This window comes from Myotis nattereri (genome assembly GCF_964212035.1).
Source record: "Myotis nattereri genome assembly, chromosome: 15".
Taxonomy (NCBI): domain Eukaryota; kingdom Metazoa; phylum Chordata; class Mammalia; order Chiroptera; family Vespertilionidae; genus Myotis; species Myotis nattereri.
The window spans coordinates 38,681,803-38,709,259 of NC_138090.1; the positions used below are offsets into that span (position 1 = coordinate 38,681,803).

At 51.2% G+C, this 27,457-nt stretch overlaps 2 protein-coding genes across 3 annotated transcripts; one reads left to right on the top strand and one right to left on the bottom strand.

Moving 5' to 3' along the window:
• Positions 1-5,723: 5,723 nt before the first annotated feature.
• Positions 5,724-13,471, bottom strand: YIF1B (Yip1 interacting factor homolog B, membrane trafficking protein). 2 transcript variants are annotated; one of them, XM_081107975.1, is made up of 8 exons: positions 13,372-13,471; positions 9,006-9,244; positions 8,820-8,924; positions 8,538-8,616; positions 8,350-8,407; positions 7,187-7,342; positions 7,012-7,105; positions 5,724-6,086 (listed from the first exon to the last, which is right to left on the bottom strand). In XM_081107975.1, exons 1-8 carry the CDS (start codon positions 13,409-13,411, stop codon positions 5,931-5,933), a joined length of 927 nt encoding a protein of 308 aa, XP_080964101.1. In that variant the 5' UTR covers positions 13,412-13,471; the 3' UTR covers positions 5,724-5,930. The 2 variants fall into 2 exon arrangements, with proteins under 2 accessions (XP_080964101.1, XP_080964100.1); XM_081107974.1 differs by having other exon boundaries at positions 13,363-13,471.
• On the top strand, positions 6,595-23,525 carry KCNK6 (potassium two pore domain channel subfamily K member 6). Its single transcript, XM_081107973.1, has 5 exons — positions 6,595-6,759; positions 13,294-13,564; positions 15,380-16,108; positions 22,249-22,644; positions 22,782-23,525. Exons 3-5 carry the CDS (start codon positions 15,502-15,504, stop codon positions 23,003-23,005), a joined length of 1,227 nt encoding a protein of 408 aa, XP_080964099.1. The 5' UTR covers positions 6,595-6,759; positions 13,294-13,564; positions 15,380-15,501; the 3' UTR covers positions 23,006-23,525.
• The last annotated feature ends 3,932 nt before the right edge of the window (positions 23,526-27,457 follow it).

Here is a 27,457-nt window from a genome sequence, read left to right on the forward strand (position 1 = left end):
CACTCTTGTAATGCAACCCTCTGCATGTGGAGGGCCCATTTGGACCCTCCATTTTGTCCCCATGTGGCAAGGGAAACCAACACAGATACTGATGCTTGTGTGTCTTGCTGTGAGTAATAAAGCCTTTTATCTCTGACCCAAGAGTCTGGAGGCTTTTGCTAGCATTTTGGAAACTGCTCCAGGGCCATCTTACTAGCTAGCTGGTAAGCAGAGTAAAATCAAACCCCAGACACAACAGTCAGTTGGGCTGTCAGCCACTTGGAACTCCCAAAGGATGGTTGTCAGTTTTCTGATTATTAGCATTCCAGAAAGACTCAGGCCAGTGCAACACTTTTGTGGGAAAGGAACCCGAGGCCCTGCCCACTGCATGCTTAAGGTCATCCATCTCCTGAGATGTGGTTAAGTTCTAAGAAAACAGTTCACAATGGGGATTATGGTGTTTATAGGACCGGGGCACTCATGTAAATTCCAGAAAGAAACTGAACCAGGCCTCAAAGCAGTTTTTCCAGTGAGTTGTGTCAGTCTTGAGACGAGCAGAAGTGTGGGGCCCCCATAGAGGGTCTCTCCCTGCACCACCTTGTCTTCCCTGGCCACTAAAGTTGGCATCCAGCAGTCTCTTCCTAAATTGTAGTGATTAAAACATCAGGGTTGGAGTGATCCTGGAAGAACGTGTGCTAGTGAAAAGCTGGAGGAAGAGTGAATGACATCAGTATTGCAGGCCAGTCGGAAATACACGTTCCCTTTTCCCACAAAGGAGAACGCATCACTTATACATTTAGGTAGGTTTTTAAAAATTTCTTTTAAGCAGAAATAATAAAACAAGCAGGGGAGGGCAGTGCCATTAGATGCCGGGGCCAGTCAGAGACTGGATAGGACATACCTAAGCTACTGTCCTTTGAGAACTAACTAATATTTTCCAAAGAGCAGAAGAATGAACATGCTCTTAGGACTTCACACCTGTTTTCCATCCAAGCATTTGCGTCTGCCTTCCCAGCTTTGCTCTGGCCTCCTTCTGGGTCAGGCACCGTGCCACCAACAGGGAGTAGTGAGACAGACTCCTGTATCTATTTTCCTCTTCTTCCTTTCAGTAATAGAAGTACCCAGGTTTTAGGGGAAACTTAATCTCCCAGTCTCCCCTGCAGTAACCATGTGTCTATGTCCTGGCCAAACTGGTATGTGCTGCTTCCAGGTAGGTTACTTAAAAGGAAGTGCTGTGCCCTCCACTTGCCCCTTCCCGTAAAGAGGAATGGATGGTGGGGTGTGGAGAGCGGCTACAGTGTTTGGACAGGTTCAAGCCTCGTACTAATGAGAGGGCACAGTCCTCTCATTGCCACATGCAAGTCCCAGCTTGGAGGGCAGAGCCCTCCCAGCACAATTATAGCCAACAGCTATAGTTGTAAGCTTAAACCCATGGTCCGAACATGTGACCCCACCTGCCTGAGTGATGCCGGCTTGATAGAGTTCAGGTGCATGTAACTGAATAGGATTGAAACCCACGAGAATGTTGTAAACATCTTGACCATGCCCTTAATTTGCCTTGTGGAATTGACTATAAAATAAAGACACGACTTGTAGTCCGTGGCACGCTCTCCATCTGGGAGCAGCGTCCCACCCAGACCCAGTTTTTTCTCTTGTCTGTCTTTTCTCCAACCTTCACCGTCCCCTCTCAGGGTCACTGAACCAGGCTGAGCTGGTGTGGCACATAAGGCGCCCTGGGTCTGAGTATGCCATGGCCGCGCCGACTTGCCACAGTGGGGGCCAGCCTGTCCAAGGCAACACCCTGGAGGGATAAGGAACCAGGTGGGAGGAGCGCGGGTCCCATACCACCCACTCACCACTTGACTCCCATCAACTCAGTCTTTTGTAGTAGAGAAAAACTGAAGCTATGTTGTTCAGCCTCTTGTCTTTTGGGTCTCTGCAAAAGCTGCCACATCCTAACTATAATACAGGAGTGATTAGAGAGGAGTCCGAAGGACCAGGCCGTGGCCTCCCCAGACCCATTCACTCTCCACGCAACTTTAGCACAGCAGAGTGCTACTGTGTCTTGTGTTTGGAAGACTGTTTATTCTGCTACCCACAACCTAGCCCACTGTCCTTGGGCATAACATGAGGATCCTATTGGCAGTTTTATGAGGAATCATGAGATTGTGTTTGTGGATAATAATAAAACCTGACATTGAGCATCTATTTACCTTGTTCCAGGCAAGCTCTGTGGAAAACCATCTACCTTATCAGGTAAGTTTTCCACTTTACAGAGGGAGATACTGAGGCCCATAATGGTTGACTTCTTTGTCCACAGTACAGTAGAGCAAGCGTTTACCTGTAAGCAAATTGACCTCCGGAATCCAAATTCATGGCCACTCTATGCTTGCTCTAACCTTCCATTAGATTAGCACAGTGCCTGGCATCAGGTAACCTCACTCATTCACCAAATAACAAGCACCAACTCTGAGCCATGCTGTTCTGGTGTTGAATAAAGCAGACGAGGTCCCCACACTCATGGAACTTATGACCTGCCTGGAGAGACAGCCACTTTTATATCCTGCATACAGTTGTGGGGAAAACCACAATCATTTCAGTTCTTCTCATTCAGAGTAAAGAACAAAGATCTTTGATTTACAAGACATCGCCCCCCAATCCTCCCCATTTTCTTTCTCTCCATTCTCACTGCCATTCTGAGGGCCTTTGCACTTGATAGTCCCTCCAGATCCTTGCATGGCTTGTCTTCTCATCGTCAGATCTTTACTTAATGACTTCAGTGACGCTTTCCTTGGTATCTCCAACTAAAGTCCAACCCCTCCCCAACATACCATATAGTTATTACCTAGTCCCCTTTCTTGCTGCATTTCTCTTCTTAGCACATATTATTTTTAATGGATTTTATTGGGGTATAAGTTACATCAAACTCACTCCTTTCAAATGTAAACTCGGTGATATTTAATAACTTTACCAAGTGGCGCAACTGTCTCCCTAAGTCCGTTTTATAACATTTTCTTCCCGTCCCCCACTCCAAGATCCCTCCTGCCCATTTACGGTTAATCTCCATTCCCACTCAGCTCTCAGCAACCACTAATCCACTCTGTCTCTCTAATTGCCTTCTGTGAGCACATCACATGAATGCTATCATACAACAGGTAATCTCTGTGCCTGGCTCCTTTCTCCCATAATGTAGCATGGATGTGCCAGTTCATCATTTTTGTTGTATAGATATATCATTTTCCCTATCCATTCACCAACCATTGGTCAATTTGTTTTCCAGTTTTTCTGTTGTTTTTTCTAAAATACTATACATTTTTACCTTGTTTCCCACATAGAATATCAATTCCAGGAGGCTGGACGTTTTGTTCACCTCTGTACCCCCAGCACTTGCACTGTGCTGGACACATATAAATATATGCTGCTGGGATGAGTGAGAATCAAGAATCAAGATAACTTAAAGATAATAGCAAGGGCTGTGCTGGCCATCAAGCAGTGGAGAGATAAAATGACGGGACTCTGTGGAACTGGCAGTCAGGCAGGCTCTTAAGGAATGGACTTTGGAGCAGAGACCTGAGTGCACAAGGCTGATGACTGCACATTCATTGTCATCCCCAGGCCCCAGCCACCTGCTTTAGGTACAGGCTGCCCAGCTGCTGGCATGGCTGGGCTGGAGAGAAATGTAGACAACTTAGCCTGACAGTGACGGGAGCAAGTGGCTCAGCCCAGTGTGGGGAGGTAAGGCTGGGTTCTACCAGCTGCCCCTTTCCCTGATCACCCTCCAGGTGCTCAGATTTGAGCCACACTCCTTGTGTGAATTCCAGCTCTAGGCTGTTCATTGCTGCATTTGCCCCTTGTCATCTTACTTAACTGTTTGATCCCTCAGTTTTTTCATCTGTAAAACAGGGACAGTAACAATATCTACTTTTTATTTTTAAAAAGCCAAAACATTATTTCATAAGCACTTCCTCTGGTGTGGCTCAGTTGTTGAACATTGACCGATGAACCTGGAGGTCATGGTTCGATTCCCAATCAGGGCACATGCCCAGGTTGTAGGCTGGATCCCATGTGGGGCGTGCAGGAGGCAGCCCATCAATGATTCTCTCTCCTCATTGATGTTTCTATCTCTCTCCCTTCCTCTCTGAAATCAATTTAATATATATTATATATATATGAATGTAAGCTCTTATTCTGTGCCAGGCACAGGTCTAGGAAACTAATCCATCTGATTCTTACCTTTACCCCATATGGTAACTGTCATTTACAGATGAGAAAACTTGAGGCACAGGGCAGCAAAGCAACTGTCCTCAGAATTCCCCACTACTAAGTGGTATAGCTGGGCTTCAAATTCAGCAGGCTGGTCCCAAGTTCACACTCTTCACCCTTTTAGACTGCTTGTCATCAAGCCACAGAGGGGTTGCTAACGTGAGTAATAATGCACAATGCCGCCCTAACCGGTTTGGCTCATTGGATAGAGCGTCAGCCTGCGGACTCAAGGGTCCCAGGTTCGATTCCGGTCAGGGGCATGTACCTTGGTTGTGGGCACATCCCCAGTAGGGGGTGTGCAGGAGGCGGCTGATCGATGTTTCTCCCTCATTGATGTTTCTAACTCTCTATCCCTCTCCCTTCCTCTCTGTAAAAAAATATAGAAAAAAAAATAAAATAATGCACAATGCCCTTAGAACAGCACCTGGCACGTAGTAAGCACACAGGGAGTGAGTGTTCTCACGCAAACAGGCCACAGGGAGCCACCCTCCCTCTTGAATCTGCAACTGCCCACCTCAACTCCCAACCACACAGCCCCACCTCACTTGCCAAGGCTGGAGGGGAATGGGTTTTTTTTTTGTTTTGCAGTTAACTGTCCACCCTCCCCATTGCGCAGAGTAAAAGTTGGGCGGTGCTGGGGAGGGGCTGAGGCAGAGCTGAGGACTCTGAACAAAGGTCTGGAGGGACTCCTCAGCATTCCTTTTGAGGGCATGTCCCGCTGCTCCACCCCTACACACACACACACACACACACACACACACACACTTTGGACACACCTTCTCTCACCACATAGAGTTGGACCCGTGTTCCTGGGAGTGTGCAGGAGACATTTCCTATCCCAATCCAGCCAACTTCTCTCAGCAGCCCTGGAGTCCACCTCCAAAAGCTTACGGGGGGCAGGCCAGGTGAGTGACCCCAAATACAGCTCCCCCAAAGTTCAGGTCTGTCAGAAGCAGGGGCAGCTAACGGAAGGGTTAATCACCTCTCGACAGGGCCCATCCTGGGGGGGTGCATGGTGGAATTGGGTTGCTTTTGACCCCAGAGCCCTGAGTCTCAAGCTCAGGCTTTCAACTTGCCCGGCCCTTGGCCTCACTGTTATGCTTTCAACTAGCACGGCCATGGCCCAGTAGCTCCTCAAATTCTGACAGCAGCTCTGGCAACTCAGACATGGAGGTGAAGGTAAAGGACTTGTCCCTCCCAAGTGGGTGCCCCTTCACCAAGGAACCCCCTCTCCTCTCCTATTCCCACAGCCCCACCCTGCAGAGATTCACAGAAGCACCCCAGTCAAGGTCAAGAAGCCCAAGTTGAAAAAGGGGAAGAAGGCTTCCCACTGACAGGCCTGGGCCAGGCTCATTAAACCTTCACCTCTGGTGGCCTCCAGGTTGCAGGCAACTGTGAACCGCGACGCGCTCCCCCCCCCCCCCCCCCCCTTCGCTTCTCCAGCGGGCCTGGCCTGCCCCCTGTAGGCAACCGCACAGCCACCAAGGAGAGCTACCCAAGCTGGGCTCATGGTTTATTGTTTCCAGAACAGAGGCCGTCTGCTGGGGGGTGGCTGGTGCCCCAGGGGAGCTCTGCACCTGGGGTGGGGGCGGGGGCAGAGCGTCTCGGGCTGGGGGCCATGGCAAAGGTGGGCTGGCAGGTGGCCGGGAGAGGAGCCGGCAGGAGCAGCAGTTAGAGGCCCGCCGCCCTCACCTCACCAGGTGGAAGGTGAGCCAGTACATGAGCAGAGGCTGCGCTGCCGCCACAGCCATGGTCAGGTACATGCGCAGCTGGTTCCGCGCTCCGCGCACTGGGACTCCCTCGGCCGCAGCCTCCGCCAGGATCTTCAGCCGCAGCGTCCGGATCTGGGGCCGGTAGAGGTTACCCTTTAGCCCTTCCCGCCAGTGGGAGCGCCTGGACACTTTCAGTCCCTGCCCCGCTGCAGTTTCCATTTTCTCCCTCCCTCCACAGGGGCAGCTGCGCTCATCTCCACTCTGGGACTCCCTGGCTTCCCCGGATCTAACAGATGGTGATGCTCTTCCCAAGGCCTTGAGAAAATGTCAGGGCTCAAACCCAGGCCAGGCCCCACGGTGAGTTAGGGAGGAGCTGCACTGTGATCACCTGTCTGGGCGTGGCTCCGGTTGCTGTCACTGCTCATGCTGGCCAGATGATCATTTTTAACACAAACCAGAATGCCTTTTTAAAAAATCTTGTAAATAACATCTAAGTCAAAGTTTATCTGATGATTGGATGTGGCCCACAAGTTACCAGTTTGTGCCCTCTGCTTCTCACCCTAGGTCCCCCAAGTATCCTGAGGTGCAGTTATCATCCGGGTTTTACAAAAGAGGAAACTGAGATTGAAAAGGAGAAAGTGATCTTCCCAGGATCCAGCTAAGCTTGAGATCAAACCCAGGCCTAGCTTAACCAGCACCCCCACAAAGAGCTCTCAAACAAGCTACGTCAGGGGTGCTGAAACTTTTTTCATCTTAAAGAAAATCCTGGCAGGAAAGTCCACGATGTAAGGAGAGTGCTGTGAAGGTGAGCACCCGCCCACCCTAGCAGTCTGGCTGGCTCCTCTCTTCCTTCAGGCCCTAGCTTGGACACCCCCTCTTCCAGGAGGCCCTCCTAAACCCCAAGCTGTGGCACCCACTCCAGGGGTCCTCAGTTCAGCAATGCAGCTCTGGTCTAAACTCTCCACCTGACGTCCGCTGCTTAGATGTCTTCAGGGGAACCCAATCTGGCCAAGGGACCTGTGTCTTCAACTTCATGCTCCCTTGAGCCCCAACTTACCATGAACACAAAGATCGACATGCAGCACCAGCCCAGCACCAGGTAGTAGCCAATCTTTCCAAACAGCAGGCCCATGAGGATTCCACCAATCATCCTGGGAGAAAGAGGGGAAGGCTGGTCTGAGGAAGAGGCCCAGGGCTAGGGCTGTTTGTGGAGGGGAGATGGTGGTACTCACCCAACATATTTGTAGCCCAAGAAGGCCACCAGGTCGATAGTGGTGAGGTCGGTGTTGACAGTGACCAAGTAGAGGCTGAGCAGGATGGCCAGCACCTCCAGTGTCAGCCAGGCCAACGCCGAGCTGGCCTGTAACCCTAGGAGGTCTGGGGAGAACCTGCCGGCACCCAAGCTGTCATTCGATTGGCCTGCTCAAACCCTCCCTAAACATCCACTGGGGGACAGCCTGTGTTGGGTGGGGCTGGAGACCCGGCCGTGACCAAGGTGGATCTGGGCCCTGTCCTCATGGAAGTCCCATTCAGGAAAAGCAGATCTGTCCTCAGTGACACCCTAGACATATCAGGGCTGCGACTGGGGAAGCACAGGGCATGGGAAGTGCCTGACCCAGCGGGAGGGGTGTCAGAGAGGGCTTCCCAGAGGGACATCTGCCTGAGGCCTGAAGGAGTAAGGAGATGGTTGCTCTCTGCCATATTCAAATGATAATTATTTTCAGTGCCACAAAGGAAATGAACAGGGGCCTATGAACAAGAGGTGGAGGCTTGACCCAGCCTGGGGTGGTGGGAAGGCTTCCTCAAGGAAGTGACATTGGGGTGGAGACACTCTGAGTGAGCAATGCTCAGCAGGTGATGTCAGGGAGGAAAGTACTCCTGAACAAAGGAAACTAGATGTGCAAAGGCCCTGGGATGGCAGTGCTAGGCCTGGTGGAGGATGGAAAGAGGACCAGAGTGGCACAGCAGAGTGAGGCGGGGCAGAGAAGGGCCTCATGGAGGTTAGTGCAGGGCTAAGAAGCTGGGGCTTGGTCTGGGGCCTGGGGAGCTATGGACAGTTTCTGAGCAGGTTGGGATGTGGCCAGGCCTGCCTCTCAGACAAGACCTTCCTGGCTGCTGCTAAAGTCAGGGTGCAGGGGGGTGTGGAGCGGGTTAGGAGCTGGTTAGGAGCGGGAGAGGATAAGACTAGATCTGGTGGTGGAGGCCAAAGAGGATGAATTTAGAGAATCACCCTGTACAGGGTACTACATGTGGGTGGGAAGGAGAGGGGTGACCCTGAGTATGACACCTAGAGAGCACAGTGGGCTATTCTGAGAGAGGGGACCAAGAGACTCTCCCAACTGCCCCTCAGTCCTCCAAAGCCCGTGCCACCCTACCCACTTGCATTCTCTCTTACCTATCCTGGGTTCCCAGTGCCAGGCCAGCCACCAAGACGTAGGTGATAAAAGCCATAGCTATGGGAAGCAGACACACAGACACAGGTCAGAGGAAGGACCATCTGGGCTTCTAGGTACCTAAACCTCTGCCCTAGATATGCCCACCCAGAGGGAGGAGGGTGCAGGGCAGTGGTGGATAGGGTGAAACCTGGAATGTAGAGGTCCGGAGCGTTGACATCAAAGCGGGGGGCCACTGGCGTGTCCTGCTGGTACTGCACCTCCCAGTCCTGTGGGGATAGTGGGGGAGCAGACAGAACCCCCAGAGCTGGGCTCCTCTACCCTGCTCACAGGCCCTCTCTTAAGGTTTATCACCCATCCTGCCCCTCATGCAGGACCCAGACTATGACTCAACCCCCATCCACTGCCCCCTACCCAGAGGCTGTCTTTCCCCCTGACCGTGGATGGTCACTTCAGTAGGTGGCGCTCTGACCTGGTGCAGGTAGGGGAAGAAGAGCAGGCCCAGCTTTTTGCCCACGTACAGGGTGTCCACAGCGAAGTAATACTTGAGCTTGGTGACGGGAATGAAGCGGTCGATCTGGGGAGGCAGAGCTCTCCCTGAAGCCCTGGCCTCATGGCCCCAGCCTTCCCCCCACTCCCACCAGCCCAGCCCACTCACGTTCTTATCCACCAGCTCCTTGCCCTGTGCGGCTAGGCTGCTCCCATAGGCCATGGCCATGTTGGACACAGGATCAGCTAAGAAGGCTGCCTGGGGCGAGGCAGAAGCTGTAGGGTAGCCCAGGCCACTGGGTCCCCGCTGGGCTCCATAGCCCTGGCTCTGGGCCGAACTTGTGTCATCAAAAAGCTGATGGGGGTCAGCCATGCCCAGATGGGACACAGGGATCCTCCGCTTTGAGGCTGCAGGGGGAGAGAGGTAGATGTCTCATTCATTTTGTGGGCACACCCCCTCCCACCTTACTCCAGTGGGGCACTGGTTTTCATGTTAGATGGGTCAGCCAGTCAAGTGCAGGCAGGCTCTGCTCGCCATCCATCCATCCAAATAACAAGGATGATGACGTTGCTAGCTACTATGCACAGAATGCTGTACTAAGCTTTTTACAAACAAGTTCTCTGTCCGTATCCCTCTTCATGTTTCCCCCTCACTCATTCAGTTCCAGCCACATGGGCTTTCATTGAGCAGACCAGGCATACTCCCAGCTCAGGGCTGCTGCACTGGCTGTTCCTCTGCCTGAATGCTCTTCCCCCAGGTGTCCTCATGGCTCACTGCCCTCCTTGAAGTCTTGGCTCAATGGGACCTTCCCCCACCATCCTGTATACAACTGCACCTCCATAGGTGGCACCCCCCTTCCCTGCTTCATTTATATCCACAGAACTCGGCACCAGCTGGGATACTAGATGTTTTACTTCTTGTTTTCCCCTGTCTGTCCACAAAAGCGTGAGTCCCCAAAGTGGGAATCTTTGTCTTGTTCATGGCTAAATCCTATACCTAGCACTTGACAAAAACCTACTAAATGAATCAGTAGCTATCTCCATTTTATAGATATGAAACCCGAGGCCCAGACAAGCTAAATTACTTGTGTAAAGGGCCAAACAGAGTGAGGGAAGAGCAGGAGTCCAATCCAGGTTGCTCAATAAATATTACAATAATTCAACCCCAACTGAGCACTAACCACATATTAGGTCATGTTCTAAACATTACGGATTAACTCATTTAATCCTCACAACAACCCATTTGTGTTGATGCTATTAGCACCCCCATTTTACAGATGGGAAAAGCAAGCCCCAAAGAGGTTCAGGCCCCTGCTCAACGTCATACAGATAATATGAGGCAGAGCCAGGGTTCAAGTTTTTAAAAAGGTCCCTCTGGCTTCATGTTGGATATAGAGGAAAGGAGGGAGGAATTTATTGATGGTCCAGGCGGGAGACCAGGATAGAGAGTGGAGACTGAGGGGAGGGGAACGGGCTGCTTCTGGATAGATTTTGGAGCCAGCTGGGAGGGCCAGGACTTACTGGATGTGTGCTTAATTGGGGTGGGGTAAGAGAAAGGAGATAGAAACATGGAGATGAACAATTTGAACCCAGCACTCTGGCTCCAATGCCTTTACTCCTAACCAATAAGCAATGCTGTGGCAGCCAATATTCATTGAGCTCCTTCTATATGCCAGGCACCATTGTGGGCACAGGATACAAGGTGGTAGGATTACAATGGATGGGGTAGGAGGCAAGTCATCTGCATCGTGACTTTCTCTGTGCCTCAATTCTCTCCTCTGTAGAATGGGTTAATAGTCCAAGGCGAAGTGACACTCAGACTCCTCAGCCCTTGGCCTGGCTCCTATTGTCAATTACAAGCCCCTCAGCTCTTCATCTCAGTCATTTGTAGCTGGAAAACTGACCCAGGTGTCCTCAGTCCCAAAGAACGCAGCAGTGGTTCTGGCCCTCTTGTCCTCAAGTTCCACTTCCCTTTTTCCTCTCTCATTTCTGGCCGAAGGGTCACTTCCTGAAAGCTTTGGTGTGAGCCTGTCCTTCCTCCCTGTTAGCCCTCAGCCAGTGGTATTTGGGGTCCTGCTCCCACCAGCCACCTGAAGGCTCTCTGCACCACCAGGTCGGGTCCATTACCCTGCTCTCATCCAATTCAAGTCCTCACAGCACTAGGTGCACTGCCCCAAATGCCAACCTCCAACTCTGGGCTTCTGAGACACTATGCCTGTCTTTTTCTCTTTTCTGTCTGAGGCCCACAAATACCTACTTAGCACCCTCCTGTGATGCAGGTAGCAATGATCAAAGGGACAAAAACTCCTGCCTTCATGGAGCTGATGGTTTCCCAATCTGTCTCTCTCAATCGGTGACTTATTTCCAGCTCCCTGGAACGTGTGACCCAATTTTCCACCCTTGCCCTGTCTTCTGCCCTCATCTAGGGCAATCTTACCCACACCCACAAATTTCACAGTGTGCCTTAGGCTCTGGGCTCTGTCTCTGGCCACCACTTCTCTCCTGTAGCCAGACCCAGGTAGACCACTTCTTGGCAATGGCCTCTGGTTGCCCCTGGGCTCTAACCACCGTCTCCAAGCCCCCGATTCCCCTTCTGTCTGGCATCCAACCAATCAATCGCTAATTCTTGCCCACTATGCCTCAATGTTACCCTTCCCTCTCAGACTATGTCATCTTGCATCTGACTTAAATGTCCTCCCCCTGGGTCCTCCTGTCCATTCTTAGCTGCACCAACGTTCTCTCCAGTGGGCAGCCAGAGCGATCTTTTTCAGTGCAAAAGAGAACATTTCCTGTCTTCTGCCTAAGATCAGGGCCCACTGTGTTTAGAATAAAATCCTAATGCCTATGAGGCCCTGCAGGACCCAGCCCTGCTAACCACCCTCTTTTACTACCTTACCCCTCCTTGGGGCTCACTGCACCTCAGTCACAATGGCCTCCTCTCAGACCATGACCCTGCCAAGCTCCTAGCCCCCCCACAGGCTTTTTAATATACATATATATGTGTGTGTATATATATACACATATACATATACATATATATACATGTACACACGCACACACACAGACACACATATATATATTCTTGATTAGGGAGGGGAAGAGAAAGAAACATCCATGAGAGAAACATCTATCGGCTGTTTCTGCAAGCCCCATACTGGGGATCGAGCATACACCCTGACCAGGAATCGAACCAGTGACCTCTGAGTGCCTGGGACATGCTCAACCAACTAAGCCACACCGGCCAGGGCCCCCATAGACTTTTGAACATCCATCACCTTGGAACACCTTCCCACTATTGACAACTGCCAATGTTGCACTCAGGCCTCAGCTCAAATGTTTCCTTCTCAGAGATCTTTCTCATTCCTCAATATAAACACTAGCCACACCTTGTTTTTTCTCATAATATCCAGTGATTCTCTTTTCCCTTCTGAGCACTTATCACAATTCATTTGTCTACTTGTTTACTCAGCACAGGCCTCCAATGCTTTTCCCTCACTACAAATCCCCTTCTCTGGGCTAATTAGATGCACCTCTTCCAGGAACCTTCACTGACACCCCCAGGCTGGGTCACATGCCTCATCTGGGCTACCACAACACCTCCATCCCAGCCATAATCACTCTGATTGTGCTTCCCTCTCCCTGGCTCTAACCCGTCTGCATGTGCTGCTTCTTTCATCAGAATGTCCATCACTCAAGCCTGCTGCTGTCTTCTGCTCTGTACTGGTAGCTCCATGAGGTCAGGAACCTGTTGGGCACCACTGTATCTCCAGCATCACCTACCACAGGACCAGCCAGGCACCTTATTGATGTTTGAAGGGAGGAATGGGCGCATCACACTGTCTCCCTCAACACATCCCGATTATTCCCTTTATGGCTCTAATTAGTCCCCAAATTATCAGGCTGCCTTGTTTGTTTCTGAGTTTAGTGGCTGTCTTCCCACCAAACTCAGAAACAAACAAGAGTTAACAATGACCGGTGCTTTGCTGGTCGCTACCAGGTACCCACATTCCAGCACAGGGCTGGGCACAGGGGAGCTGAGGCAGGATATGTTGAATGAATTGATGAGATGCACGCACATTCACGGAGATTAGACATACAAATTCGCAAAGATGGAAAAAAAAGAGGTTAACAGCCAAATAAACACAGGTTCAAATCTTAAATAAGGGATAACCATGGCCCTCTTCGCTCATGGAGGGCTACGAACCCTGTCCTAGGGCATAAGCGACAGCCCGAGGCTACGAAGGGGTAAGGAGTAGGATGACTGCTTACGGCAAAATCAATGAAAGTCGCGCTTTTCTGCTCATCATACAGTATCCTGCCCAAAGTTGTTTTCTTTCAAAATAATATCCTAAGGGGAAAAAAATCGACCCCTAAGCGCCCCTACCCGGAGCTGGCATCCTGGTGCGGTGCACACCTCGAAGCTCCAGATCCCTGACTTCCTGACCTCCGACCTGCAGCGACCCCGCCAACCGCCCCGGCGGCCCCGCCACACCCCGCCCGCCTCATCACCTCGGCGGGCCACGTACGCCACTTACGCTGCCGGGGAGTCCCCGCCGCGGAGCCAGCTGGATGCATCCTTCGTTGCTACCGCCGCCGCCCCAGCCACGGTTCGAAATGTGCCCGCCCGGCTTCCGTAGCCACGTCCCACCGGCGACGCGACAGCCAATAGGCGTTACGATCGTTCAGAGGCCACGCCCTCTCGTGGAAGCCTGGCCGCGTTTGCTGTGGGTAAGAGGGGAGAGCTGGAGGCCCGTGACGTAAGCCGAGAGTCCAGACCGGGGCGGCAGGAAGGCGGGGCAGGGAGCGATCTTAGGAGTAGACGGTGTCGTGCATGATGGGAAATGTAGGTGTCGAGCGAAGAGGCGGATGGGAAATGGAGTTCTCCCTGGAGAGACGCTCAATTTGGGTCGCTGAGAGCACGCGGGAACCAGGGAAGGGTGTGGAGCAGGGAAGAAGTCCATTTGTATTTCCGAGGGGTTAAGCGGGGTGGTGCGGGCTCTGCCCTTTACAGTTTTGGCAGATCTTAGGTGTTAAAGTGAATGTTTAGAGCGAGAAAAGAATGCTCAGCAAGTTAGGGGGTAAGAACCAAGATGTCTGTAGGAATATCTCTTTACATATTTCCCCAGAAAATGATAAAAAATGCTTTGGGTTGTGACCTGGTTTTCTCAGTTCTACCAAAACACTTTACATCCCCCAGCAACTCACAGCACACCCAGGCACACCTGCAAGTGAGAAGCCGGGAGAATTAAGCTTCTTTAGTCTCTCCTCTCTTTGTCGTTCAGTACCCCATGTATCTCACTCGGTCTCCCCCTTTCTCTCCCCTGCAGCCTCCCATTTTCTGTCCCACACTTTCCTCCACTATCTCAGGCAAAGATAACTGCGTGACTTCTGGGCAATGACAGCACTCCGGAAGACTGTCAGCAAGTGACTCTGTCACTGTGGCTTTCCCTTTCCTCCCGAGGCATTGCCTTTTCTGGGGACCTTGAGGACTGTTCTGGTCTCTCAGTTATGAGTCCTGGCTTAGTCGCGGGCTTTCTTCGTGAGTTGTCCCATTCCTCTTCTGAACCTCTGGTTTAGCATCTGTCCTTCAGGCTCCATCACTATTTTTTCATCTTCTGAATACTTTTATTACTAAGCAAGTATTTTAGCTTTGTGTTGCCTCATGTTCACATGGTCACACCTTACCAGTTTTGTGACTACTCAATTGTTAAGCCTAAAATTTCTCATCTGTTTAATGACTAATAGAGGAATAATAGAGGAGGGGTTGAAATACAAGCTCATGTGTCCATAGGGCCTTTGATCACTGGCCCCTACTGTTGCTGTTGTATTATCAGGTGTCTCTTCCTGTGAGTTCTAAGCCCCAAGTTGGGCTCTTTCCCAAGAGCTGCCACAGTTTTATAAATAGAACCATCTGGGTGTGTCTGAACTGGTCCCGGAGCCCCACTCCTTTGCCAGTCGGATGTGGTCAGGAGTCGGGGCTGCCCTCCGGAAGGCAGTCAGAGAGGGGGGTGTGGAGAGGGAGCAGGGAAGGAAAGATTCCCCCCCTTCAGTGAAGGTGTGGATCTGTGATTCTGCCTGGAAAAGAGACCCTGGCTCTTTCCTGTTCATCCTTCCTCTCTCACTTCAGTTATTTCCTTTCTCCAGAAGCTCTTGATTTCTCAAAAGCGGCGGTAGTTGCCTCCTCTGGGCATCCTCCATCCCAGCCCTGGTCACTGCCTGTGCTGCTTTCTGGGCTGTCACTCTGAAGTGCTGGGAGCCCCCTGAAGGCAGGTTCCAGAACTGTCTTGGTCACTCAGCAAAGGGTCGGGCACAAAGTGGGCACTGAGCAAAGATCTGGTGAAGAGCTAAATATCCCGATTCTGTCCGTAAGGGCACGAGGACCCCTGCCCCTGTGGTGTCCGTTGTGACTTAGACAGGCCTCCCCACCGGTGGACGCAACTCCACTCCAGAGCGCACGACTTGGCGAATGGGATGAGGGCTGGATGCCAATTTGTCCCCTGGTCCCCTCAGCCATGCACCCCGATGAAAAGCACAATCTTGTAGCCCAGCAAGATGGCCCGGAGGAGTTGGGGCGCGACTTCTCGGTCCTTGAGCAGAAAGGAGAGTTCGGACTCTTTCTAAACAAAGGAATCAAGGCGCCTGGGACGCAGAGAGGGAAAGGCAGAATGCCCCACCCTTTCCATCCGGTTAGTCTCCTGGGTCCCGGAGTGCTGAGCTCCACCCTCCCGGTGTTAACACCTGGCGGTGGGGCGTGCCTCAGTTTCCCGGAGGCGGGGCGCTTCTCCTCCCTCTCCTGCCCCTCCCCTGCCCTCCCCTTTCTTCTCGGGTTCCTCTTCGGGGAGGTGGAGGCCGTGCTTCGAGCTCCCGGAACTAAAGCTGGGCGCCCGGCCATCTCCAGGCGGGGGCCACGTCAGCGGGGCGGCGGGGCTCGGTGGGAGCCGGGGAGCGCCATGCGGCGGGGCGCGCTCCTGGCGGGCGCCCTGGCCGCTTACGCCGTGTACCTCGGGCTGGGCGCGCTGCTGGTGGCGCGACTGGAGGGGCCGCACGAGGCTCGGCTCCGCGCGGAGCTGGAGACGCTGCGGGAGCAGCTGCTGCGGCGCAGCCCGTGTTTGGCCGCCCCCGCTCTGGACGCCTTCGTGGAGCGAGTGCTGGCCGCCGGCCGGCTGGGACGCGCGGCGCTCGCCAACGCTTCGGGGCCCGCCAACGCCTCGGACCCCGCCTGGGACTTTGCCTCTGCTCTCTTCTTTGCCAGCACACTGGTCACCACCGTGGGTAGGTGAGCGCCGCCCCAGTCCCTAAACTAGCGAGAACCCACCCCCAGGGGCACTCGGGAGCCCTCAGGAGGTAACCTTGTCCCAGCAGATCACTCCAGTCCGTTCTGGGCCTGGGATCCCCTCAAAACCCCTGGAGGAAAATCCGGCATCCACAGTCGTGGGATCTGCCTCCCTCGGGAAGCCCCCACTCAAGCCTCTCCTCCCCGCAGGAAAACACTCAGTTCTCCATGACGAGGGCTGTACTCAGTACCTGCCAGGGAGCATCTGGGACATTCTTCCTCTGCCTCACCCCTTGGAGACATGGCCCTTCCAGGCCCCTCTGGGCCTACACTGCACTCAGAAACCTCCAGTGAGGACCTGGGACCCTGGGCCTGAGACCCTCACCCTCTCTGGACTCGGACCTCAGCCACCCAAGACTCTGGTCTCAGAATACCACCCCCTCAAACAGTGTCTCCTGACTGACCAGATAGATCTTTCCTGGAAGCCTTTCGGGAAGCCCTATCCCAACCTCCTCCTGACTCTGGTGCCCAGAGAGAACCCCGAATCTCCAGACCCCCTCAGGGAGCCATCACTAAAGACCTTACTGCCAGTAGAGATCCCTCAGCCAGGACCTGGGGCCTCCCTCTGAGAGGGCCCCTCCTCTAGATGGTGACCATTACCCTGAAAGGGGCCCTGCCTGCAGTAGCAGGTGGCCTTTGCCTCTCTCATACTCATACTCCCCAGCAGGTAAGCCCTGACTCCAGATACAGGACCCCTCTCCATGTACCCCACTCCGTCTTGACATCTCCCTTGTATCGGGGAGCCCGCAATGTAGAGTTTTCTCCCAATAGAGACGCTTTGGTTTTCTCTGGACCTGGAATTCCATTTTAGCAGCCCCCATCTATGGATGTATGAGAGACAACCATCGTGGAGGGAGCTAGATTATCCTCCAGAAGCCCCCAGCCAGGACTCCCTCCCCTCCAATCTCAAAACTGGCTCTAGCAAAACCCCTTCTGCTTTCCAAACCAGGGTCTCCCCATGGGGGCCTCTTTGAACCTGAGAACCCCTAGTTGAGACTCATCACTCCCAGCAAAAGCCCCAGAACCACCTGGACCTTCTATCAGGGACACCAGTGCCCTCCACACACACTATCATTGAGAGCAGAATCCCCACACCACACACACACACCATCACACACACACACCATCACACACACACACCATCACACAATTCCAGCCCAGGAACTCTGCTCTCTGCACCTGCTACCCCTGCTCAACCTGGATTTCCCAAGAAAGGAAATCTCCTAGGCTCTAGGAAACACTCCAATCTCTAGACCCGCAGCTGGGAACTCCCAGTTTAACACTGCCACAGCCTGCTTTGGACCAAGGATACTCCAGGCCCCCTGTACCCCAGAGCCCTCCCCAGTGTCCAGTCAAAACCATTACCACTTTCCACCCTTGGACCCGAGACACCCACCCTGTCCCATCATCCCCTTAGCATTGTCTACGCTCATCGTGTCCTCTCAGGCATCCTCAGGCTCATAATCCCCCTCTTCCTGAGGAATCTCCTCCCAGTCCCATTTGTAATCCAGAAAATGCCTCCACTGGGGCCTGTCACCTTTCCTCTGGATCCAGGATCCTTTTCAAACCAGAAACCAACCTCCTCAGGTAGGACCAACCCCCTCCCCCCAGCCCTACCGGGGACATCCCTTCCCACCTCAGCACTTGCAGACCTGGGAAATCCCTGTTGTCAAGGCTCTGCTGGTCCTTTCACATCCCCTCCCCAAAACTCCCTCTTCCTCTCTCTGCTTGGAATTTGGCCTGGGGGTGAGGAGAGATGGGGGCTGGGGCAGGCCTAGCAGACTCCTAACCTGCTCCCTGCCTGCAGTAGCAGGTGGCCTTTGCCTTTGGTGCCCCATTGTGTGGACCAGCAAACCAAGTCCATCGTTAGCAGAGCTGGATGCTCCTCTTATACTCTGTCCCGCTGGCTGGGCCTGCCTGACCTGCTCCTGCGCTTCACTGGGCCACATGAGTGTCTCCATCAACCTCCTCCCAGATCCTGGCTTCTGAGAAGTTGTCCCAAGAGGACAGATGAAGAAGCCAAACTCAAGGCATGCCCAGCCTGGTTCGGATTTCCGCTCAGCCCGCTGCTCAACTCTAGGCGTCAGTGTCCTCCCACATCTGTAAAATGGGAACAATAACACCCCCCCTTCACAGTAATGATAAAACCTGGTAGAGGAGTTGCCGCGTATGGGCTTTAACTCAATCAGCACAACAGCCTTGTAAAGCTGGTACCATTAGTGGCCCTATTTTTTAAAATAAATACACTCTATTTTTATTGATTTCAGGGAGAGGGAGAGAAAGACATCAGTGATGGAGAGAATCACCAACTGGCTACCTCCCACACAGTCCCTTGGTGGGGGGCTGAGCCTGCAACCCAGGCACCTGCCCCAACTGGAATTGAACCCTGACCTCCTGATTTATGAGTAGACCCTCAATCACTGAGCCACATGGGCCGGGTCTGGCCCTATTTTTTTAGCAATAGAAACTGAGACCCAGAGAAGTTGGACAACTTGTCCAAGGTCACACAACTAGGAAGGTGTAGAGCAGAAATTTGAACCAAGGCGATCAGGCCTTAGAGTCCCATGCTCTTAACCAATACACTGCACTACCTCGGAAGCCTGCATGAAGAGGAGTGATGTGTGTATACTGAAATGAAAAATTACTCAGGTACTTGTTAAAAATGGTAAGTTGTTGCAATAAGGGAGCGAGACTGAACTCAATTCTGAATATAACAAGACAGCTGGAGATAGAGAGCAGTGAGGGGATCAGTGGACGGGAAATTATTAAGAGAGAGGGGATTCTTATTTACTGGCTTAATGGGATTGCTGCAAAGGCCAAGGCCTCAGCTCTCAAAGGTGGAAAATACGGAATGTGATCAGATATCAAGAGTGGAGGAATTCTCCCTAAACGGACAGCATTCTTGCTAAAACGGCCTAGTCAAGAGGAGCCTGGCTGAAGTTTGGTCAGGAGGAAGTCTTTGTAAGTTTGAAGGGTTCGGGGTAATGACAGGTTTTCTGTGCCTCCGTTTTCATGGTTATTGGTGGGGAAGCCTGGAGCTCTGAATGTGTCTGAGAAATGAAAAGCCAAAAGTCTTTCAGAGAGACTTCTTCCACGGCACCTCTGGTCTTGTCAGGCCCGAGCCCTCTGAGAAAGGCCTTGGGCCTGGAATTGATCCAGGCAGACTTGCTCCAGTTGAGGCCAGAGATGGTGGGGTCAGCATCCCGGAAGTGAGCATGACTGCCATGGTAACTCTTTTTATGTCTTGCTAGATGCTATGCAATCCACCCTGGTAGGGTTATTACTATTGCATTTGAAGAAGACATTTTTTTATGAGCCCATTTTGCAGGACTCTGAGGAAAGTCATTGGGCCAAGGTCATGTAGGGAATAAATGGCAAAAAACTGATTTGAACTTTGCTCTTTGAGGTAGCAAGTTGAGACTCAGATTATTTGCATACCTGCCATTTCAGCTGACTGCTGGAGTTTCTCCATTAAAACCTTTGTGAGGGTTGAAGCCATAAATGAAAAACCTCAAATAATAGCTGCGTAAATAAGATGGAAATCTATTTCTGGAATGATGCTGCATGGTCAGAGCGCCTCCATAACTCTCGGTGCAGGGTTTCCATCCCGAGGTCACGTCATGGTCCAAGGTGGCTGCTCAGCTCCTGCCTTTCTGTTTGTATTTCAGCCAGCGGGAAGAAAGAAGAAAGAAGGGGAACGGCATCTCCCTTTCTTTTATGGCTCTGTGTGTGTGTGTGTGTGTGTGTGTGTGTGTGTGTTTTCTTTGTTGTTGTTAATCCTCACCCTAGGGAGAGGGAGGGAAAGAGCCAGAGAGAGAGAAACATTGACCGATTGCCTCCTGCACATGCGCCCTTGGCCAGAATCAAGCCTGAAACCCTTCAGTCCACAGCTGACACTCTAACCACGAAGCAGCCGACTCGGGTGGCACCACCCTCTCTTTAAGGACACTTATTGGAACTTGTTTGCTTCTTTCATGTGTGCCGCATTGGTCAGAAATTATTCTAATTACACCCAGCTGCATCTTATTTGCGCAATTATTATTTGAGGTTTTTCATTATGGCTCCAACCCTCATTAATACAAAGGTTTTAATGGAGAAACCCCATTAAAGAGGGAATGTCTTTATTCCAGGTGGCCATGTGTACAGCGAAAGCCAGAGCCTTTCCCCCCCCCACCAATTTTTTATTATGGTAAAATACACATAAAATTTACCATTTTAAATTGTACACTTCAGGGATATTAGGTACATTTACATTGTTGTGCAATCGTTACCACCATTCATCTCTAGAACAATTTTCATCTTGCAAAACTGAAACTCTACCCTTAAACACCAACTCCCCATGTGCCCTCTCCCCAGCTCCTGTCAACCACCGTTGTACTTGTGTGTCTGTGATTTTGACTCCTCTAAATACTTCATATAAGTGGAATCATACAGTATTTGTCTTTCTTCGACTAGCTTTTCTCATTTAGCATAATGTCCTCAAGGTTCATCCATGTTGTAGCATGTTCCTTCATAAGGCTGAATAATACTCCATTGCATATATTTACATTTTTTTTACCCATTCATCCATCGATGGACACTTGGCTGTGAAGAATGCTGCTATGAGCATGTGTGTACAGGAATCTCTTCCAGCCCTTACTCTCAGTTTTTTGAGTATATAAAAAATCAGATCCCTTTGTATGGGAGATGTGTTCATCTGCATGATTCCACATGTTATTTTTGATCAGGGGGCTGGATCTGCAGTCTTTTGGGCTAAAAACATTTGACCTCAACATTAACCAGGCCCCTTATCACCCCCATCATATCTCTGACCTTTTGGGTTGATTTATTTGGGAAATAAAGATATTTTAAATTATACATTAAAACAGTGAGCCAGTCTCACTTACACCTGAATCCCCCTGTATCATGTTACAGTTTGCAGAACTCACACCCATGGTCCTGTGGTCCTGTGTTCTCACGGCCCTCCAGGAGGTCACTGGGGCTTGTCACACCCATTTTAGAGTAGAGGGGGCCAGACTTGAGCCTGCGCCCTTCATTTATTATTTCGACTATTGACTGAGTGCCCACTCTGTGCCTGATACCAGCACTATAGCATTGAACAAAGCAAACAGAAGCCCCTGTCCTCCTGAGATGGCACCCGAATGGGAGAGACAGAGAGTAGCCAAATAAGTAAATCATATAGTTTGTTAGACAGTGTTAAGTGCTATGAAAACAAACCAAAAAAGTTGGGTGAGAAGCTGTAAAAATTTAAAATAAGGTGGTCAGTCCTAGTCGGTTTGACTCAGTGGATAGAGCCCACAGATTGAAGGGTTCCATTCCCATCAAGGGCAGGTTGCCGGCTCCACCAGCCCCAGCAGGGGCACACATTCAGGAGGCAACCAATGGATGTGTCTCTTTCACATAGATGGCTCTCTCTCTCTGTGTCTCTCCCCCTCCCTTCCACTCTCTCTAAATAAATCAATGGAAAAATATCCTCAGGTGAGGATTACAACAACAAAATAAAGGGGGTCAGGGAAGGCCTCATGAGAAGGTGATGTTTGAACAAAGACCTGGAGAAGAAGGGAGCCCTGTGGAAACCTGAAGGAAGGTGTTCCATAGGGAAAGAACAGATAGTGCAAAGGCCCTGAGGTGGGAGTGTATTTCCCTGCTGGATTGTGTGGGTCCTCAGGATCATGATGAGGACTTTGTCCTTCCTCCTGAGTGGGATGGAGCCACCAGGGGGCTCTGAGCAGGGGAGGGACATGACTTAACACTGGTGTTCACAGTGCCCCTCGGGCTGCGTGGGGGATACAGACTGTGAAGGCAAGGGTGGAGGTGGAGGAGGGAGGCCAGGGAGGAGACTACGGGGTAGACATGAAGGTGGGGTGGTGTGAAGTGGATGGACTTGGGGTCTACTTGAAATTTGAGACAATGGGATTCACTGACAGAAAGTGGTTGTGAGTGATAAGGAAGTCAAGGGTGACCAGAAATGAAAGAATGGGGGGCAAGTTCAAGGGTAACATTAGGTCTTGGCTTAGGATGGCCACAGACCCCCAGTAGGTGCCAAGCGGGCAGAAGGATTTCCCTGTTACTTCCACAGGCTATGGGTACACAACACCGCTGACTGATGCGGGCAAGGCCTTTTCCATTGTCTTTGCGCTCCTGGGCGTGCCAGCCACCATGTTGCTGCTGACTGCCTCAGCCCAGCGCCTGTCCCTGCTGCTGACCCATGCACCCTTGTCCTGGCTGGGCATGCGCTGGGGCTGGGACTCCCGGCGGTTGGCCCTCTGGCACCTGGTGGTTCTGCTGGGGATCATGGTGACCACCTGCTTCCTGGTGCCCGCCGCAATCTTTGCCCACCTTGAGGAGGCCTGGAGCTTCTTGGATGCCTTCTACTTCTGCTTCATCTCTTTGTCCACCATTGGCCTGGGTGACTATGTGCCCGGTGAAGCCCCCGGCCAGCCCTACCGGGCCCTCTACAAGGTGCTGGTCACAGGTGAGTAGGGTGGCTGGCTCAGGACCGAGGGCACAGCCTTGTTGTGGAGGGTACAAGGGGGAAGTTGAGGGTCACAGCCCCACCCTGGGCCTGCCAAGGTTCTGAGTTCATCCATGGCTCCTCTGCCGTCTTTGCAGCCTACCTCTTCCTGGGTCTGATCGCCATGGTTTTGGTGCTGCAGACTGTCCGGCATGTGTCTGACCTTCACGGCCTCACAGAGCTCATCCTGCTGCCCAGCCCACGCCCTGCCGGCTTCCATGAGGATGAGGATGATCGGGTGGACATTCTGAGTCCCCAGTCAGAACCACACCAGCAACTCACCACCAGCTCCCACACCAACTACGCCTCCATCCCCAGGTAGCTGGGGCAGGCACCTTGAGACTGGATGGGCCTAGCCTGCGGCTGAGGGACCATGTGACTGGAACTGACATACGACCCTCGTGGGCACGTGCCAGTGCTCATGAGGGCACTGCCACCAGCTGTCCATCCTTTGTCGTACCTGTCCTGGGCTCCCCAAGCACCTGCATTGCTTTGTTCTCCTGGCTCCTTCTCTCATCTCCCCCTCATTCAGTGCTTCTTTGGCTTTCTCACCGTCTCTGTCTTTCCCTCTCAACGTCTCTTTTTTTCTTACTCTTTTATTCCATCTGCTTCTCTCAGCAACTCACCATCTACAGTTCTACCAGGCTCTGGGCTCAGGTATCATTTCAGGCACTAGATCAGTCACTACACCCTGGGCAAGTGACAGTCCGTTCTGAGCCTTCATTTTCTTATCTGTCCATTGGAAAGAACACAGGATGGGCAAAGGTAGGTTTACAGTTGTTCATATGGAAAATGATACAATGATTAATAAATAATACTAGAATAAACTGTTTCGTGTACTCACAACTGTAAACTTACTTTTGCCCCACCTGTATATTAATTCATCCCAAACTCTTATATGTTGGGCATTGTTAGTGATGTAGCTGGGCCCTGTTCTCCTGGGGCTCATAGTCTAGTAACTTAGACGTCCCCACACAGTGAGCCCAGAACTGGCAGGACTTTAATAGCAGACGCAGAGTGGTCAGCGGTGTGATGGAGAAAACAATGGAATGCACCCAATATAACTTGGAAGGTCAGGGAGAACTTCCTGGAGGAAGGGACAACTGAACTCACTCCTGAAATATGAGTAGCAGTCAAGGGAAGAAGGTGTAACTGATTTTCCTCAGGTGTCTCCAGGGAGCAAGACCCATGCAGAGAGCCCTGGGGTAGGCCTGGGTCCTAGAGTCTTCCTCAGCAGGAAACAGGATCCCAGTCTGGATCCGAATGGCACAGAAGGCACTGTTCTTAGCCACAACACTACCGTAACAACCGTTCCCATTTGTGGAGCACTAAGTGCATATTCTGTGAGCTTTGGAGCCAGCCTGCTTGGGCTCAAATCCCAACTCAGTTGCATACTGCCCATCTCCTCGGGCAGCCACTTCCCCTGTGATTCTCAGGTCCCTCATCTGTAAAATGGCAATAATAATAGTCCTTCACAAGATGACTTCACAGAACCTTCCATGTTATTCTGTGATGCTTTGACCAGGCCCTGTTCTGGGTAATTTGCATGAGAAAATATAATATTATCCTCTCTCCACAGTTGAGGAAACTGAGGCATAGGAGGGACGTTCCTTGTTTTAGACACAGAACTAGGAAGCAATAGATTTCCTGTCTGTCCCCACCCCCCGCCCAATGATACATCAGCAATAGCACTTACACCAAAGGCCCATCTACTGAGCTGTTACCTCTCCCAAACCCTATGAAGGTGACAAGGGATGTGCATCTGAGCCAGGCCTTAATAGACAAATGGGAAGGGCAATTCCAGACAGAAGGAACCATGTATGCAAAGGCCTGGAGGTAGGAAAGCATGTTAGCCATCAGCTTCTGTGACTAGTGTGGAGTGAATGGGGAAGGATAGTGGTGTGGTTGACTGGGCCCCTCTTAAGTGTCTTTAAATGATCAGCTTGGGAAACAGCTTTTTTCTTGAGGACACTAGAGAATCACGGCAGGGTTTCTACCAGAACAGGGTCATGGTTGGGTTTGTGCCTTAGGAAATCCCCCAGCTTTTCTGTGGATGTAGATGAGAGGGGGAGACAAAGGCTGGGTGCCCAGGGAAGGCTATGGCAGGAACAAAACAGAAAATCATGGCGCTGGACAGAGCCCACAGGAGGGGGTACAGGTGGAAGGATGCTCAGAAGACCAAGTGGACAGGCCATAGGCCTTATAGATTTGGGGTAGGGAACAAGGCCATGGAAAGGTGCAAGGGATGGTCAACTGCAATCAAGATGGGAGTCTTGGAGAAAGAACAGGTTTGAGGGAAGATGCTGAGGCTAGTTTGGAACATGGTGAGTGTGAGGGGCTAAAGACACTCAGAGGAAGATATCAGGAGGCCACAGAGCCCCCAGGGCTGAGGCTCAGAGTAGTTGAGGCTGGAGACAGATGCAGGAACCAAGGCCATGAGGTAGGAGTGAAGAGAAGACCAGCCTTGAGAAATCAGCCTAAGGATATTTATATTTTGTATCAGTAAGGAAAGATTTGGGCAGCGGGTAACAAAATCCAGAATGGTGCGAGGTGAAACAATGAGATGAGTGAATATTGCACATCACCAGAGTTGGGGAGAGCTCTAGGCATGATACAGTGAAAGCTCCAGGAGGGTCTTGGGCCCCAGGTTCCCTCTCTGCTCTTCCACCCTCAGCTGAATGTTTGGCTTCCACATGGACTCCCCTTATGGCCCCAAAGTGGCTGCTGCAGGCCCAGGCATCACAAGGAGATGTGGTAATTTTTAGTACAAGAAGAGAGTGGCATCTTTTTCCATGCTGTCTCTGGAATCAAGAAAATCCTTTCCTGAAGCCTCCCAACAGACTTCCTCTTCCATCTTACTGGCCAAAATTGCCTCACATGCCCATCTTGAGCCAATCATTGGCTTGAGGAATTCAGGATTAGCTTAGATTCTTCAGGATTCCCCCTGTTCCCCAGAACTGAGGCTGGGGGGAGGTTTCAGCTTGGAGGCTGGTGAATACTTGAATGAAATTGGGCTTCTATTAGAAAGGCCGGAGATGGGCCAGCCTTCCTGGGGGCCACATTCAAGTATATATGCCTAGAAATACTGTATGTACATACCCTATATACATATGTACACACACACAGTTGATCCTTATTATTTGTGGATCCCATATTCGTGAATTTGCCTATTTGTAACTCCCAAATCCATACTCGTGGCCCTTTCTCAGTCATCCAGGGGTGTGTGCAGAGCATGAGAAATCTTGACTCACCCAGTAAGTTTCCAGCTGAGCGATGCTCTGTCCGTCTTCTTGTGTCAGCTCCTGCGCTGTGACAAGCATCCTTTTTGTGGTATATGTGTGCCTTGTTTGGAGCATTTTTGTGGAGGTGATTTTGTTGTTTAAAATTATCTCCAAGCAGAGTTTCTCGGTGCTGCCCAGTGTTCCTGAGATGTGCCTTCTGGAAAAAAATAGGTGTGTTAGCTCAGCTTCGTAGCAGCATGAGTTACAGTGCTGTTAGCTGTGAGTTCATGGTAACCAATCAACTACATATATATAATAAGGTATTTTTAAACAGAAACACCATATAACAAACAAGGTTACGTATTGACCAGTTGGTGAAAATGTAAAAAAATAAATTAAAAAATGAATAAACGGAGCCAGAATGGAGTCAGAACTGCCAGCCCAGAGGACCTGTCTTGCATGACTTATACCTCAAACCTTGGGACATTAAAACAGGGCAAAATGACCTTTGGACTGGGCTCAAGGAAACCTTGTGCCCCAAAGAACTGTTTGCAAGGATAGTAAGAAAGCAGATGTTAGGACTATTGGACTGAAAATTAACATCATCCTTTAGCATTAGCGCCACGAGGTTATGTTATCCCCACCGATGGAAACGCCTTCCTCCTATTGATGGAATTGTTCTTCTCATCAACGCCCTTGGCCTTGGGCTTCTTCCGGAATTAGTGATTTCTGAATCGTTATTCTTGTCCATCTCCAGTGAATGCCTGTTGCCTCTCGCTCTGAAAGGCCTTTTATTTGTAGGTTCACCACAGAGGCGCACAGGAACCCAGCCTGCTAGGTCCCCAAGGAGCAGCGGGGCAGCGCCCACCGAGTCAGTGTTCACGGCAGCTTTGTAGGACATGGCTACCACGAATAATGAGAATGGTCTGTGTGCAGGTGTGTGTTTATCATTAAGCTGATGCTAAGCATTTCCTCTTGCTCAGTATTATACGTTAGTATATTGAACAAGAGAATTCACAGTTGATGAATTCCAAGAGGTTAATGAAATCCAAATATCTAGGTAAATTTTTGTGACCCTATTGTGTGCCTAGATTTGAGCCCAACTCTTTTTTTCTTGCTCATCCTGAACTTTTCCTGAGCTTCCATCCCCACTATGAACAAACAGCATCTAACCAACATGGTTTAGGGACAAATTTGCATCTGACAGATCTTGGTGTCCCAACGGAGCTGAATGCAAGTTCAGTACAACGGATCACAAGATGATTTTAAATTGGGGATTATTTCAGCTTGACCACTGAGATTCTGACTCCAGTACTAATGTGTGTTTTCCCCTCAATACCATACAGCAATATTCCAGGCACCATCTGAGTGCCCCACAATTGAACTAAATTCTGACATGACCCACTGAAGACAGCATCAGATCACACAGGCTGAGGGCTCCGTCCCACGACTGCCTGACTCCAGAAGCCAACTGAAGTGCAAGTTGTCATCTGACAATCTGACTACAGGTCAGAGGTTCCTAGGATCCCCTCCTCTGGTTTGATTAATTTGCC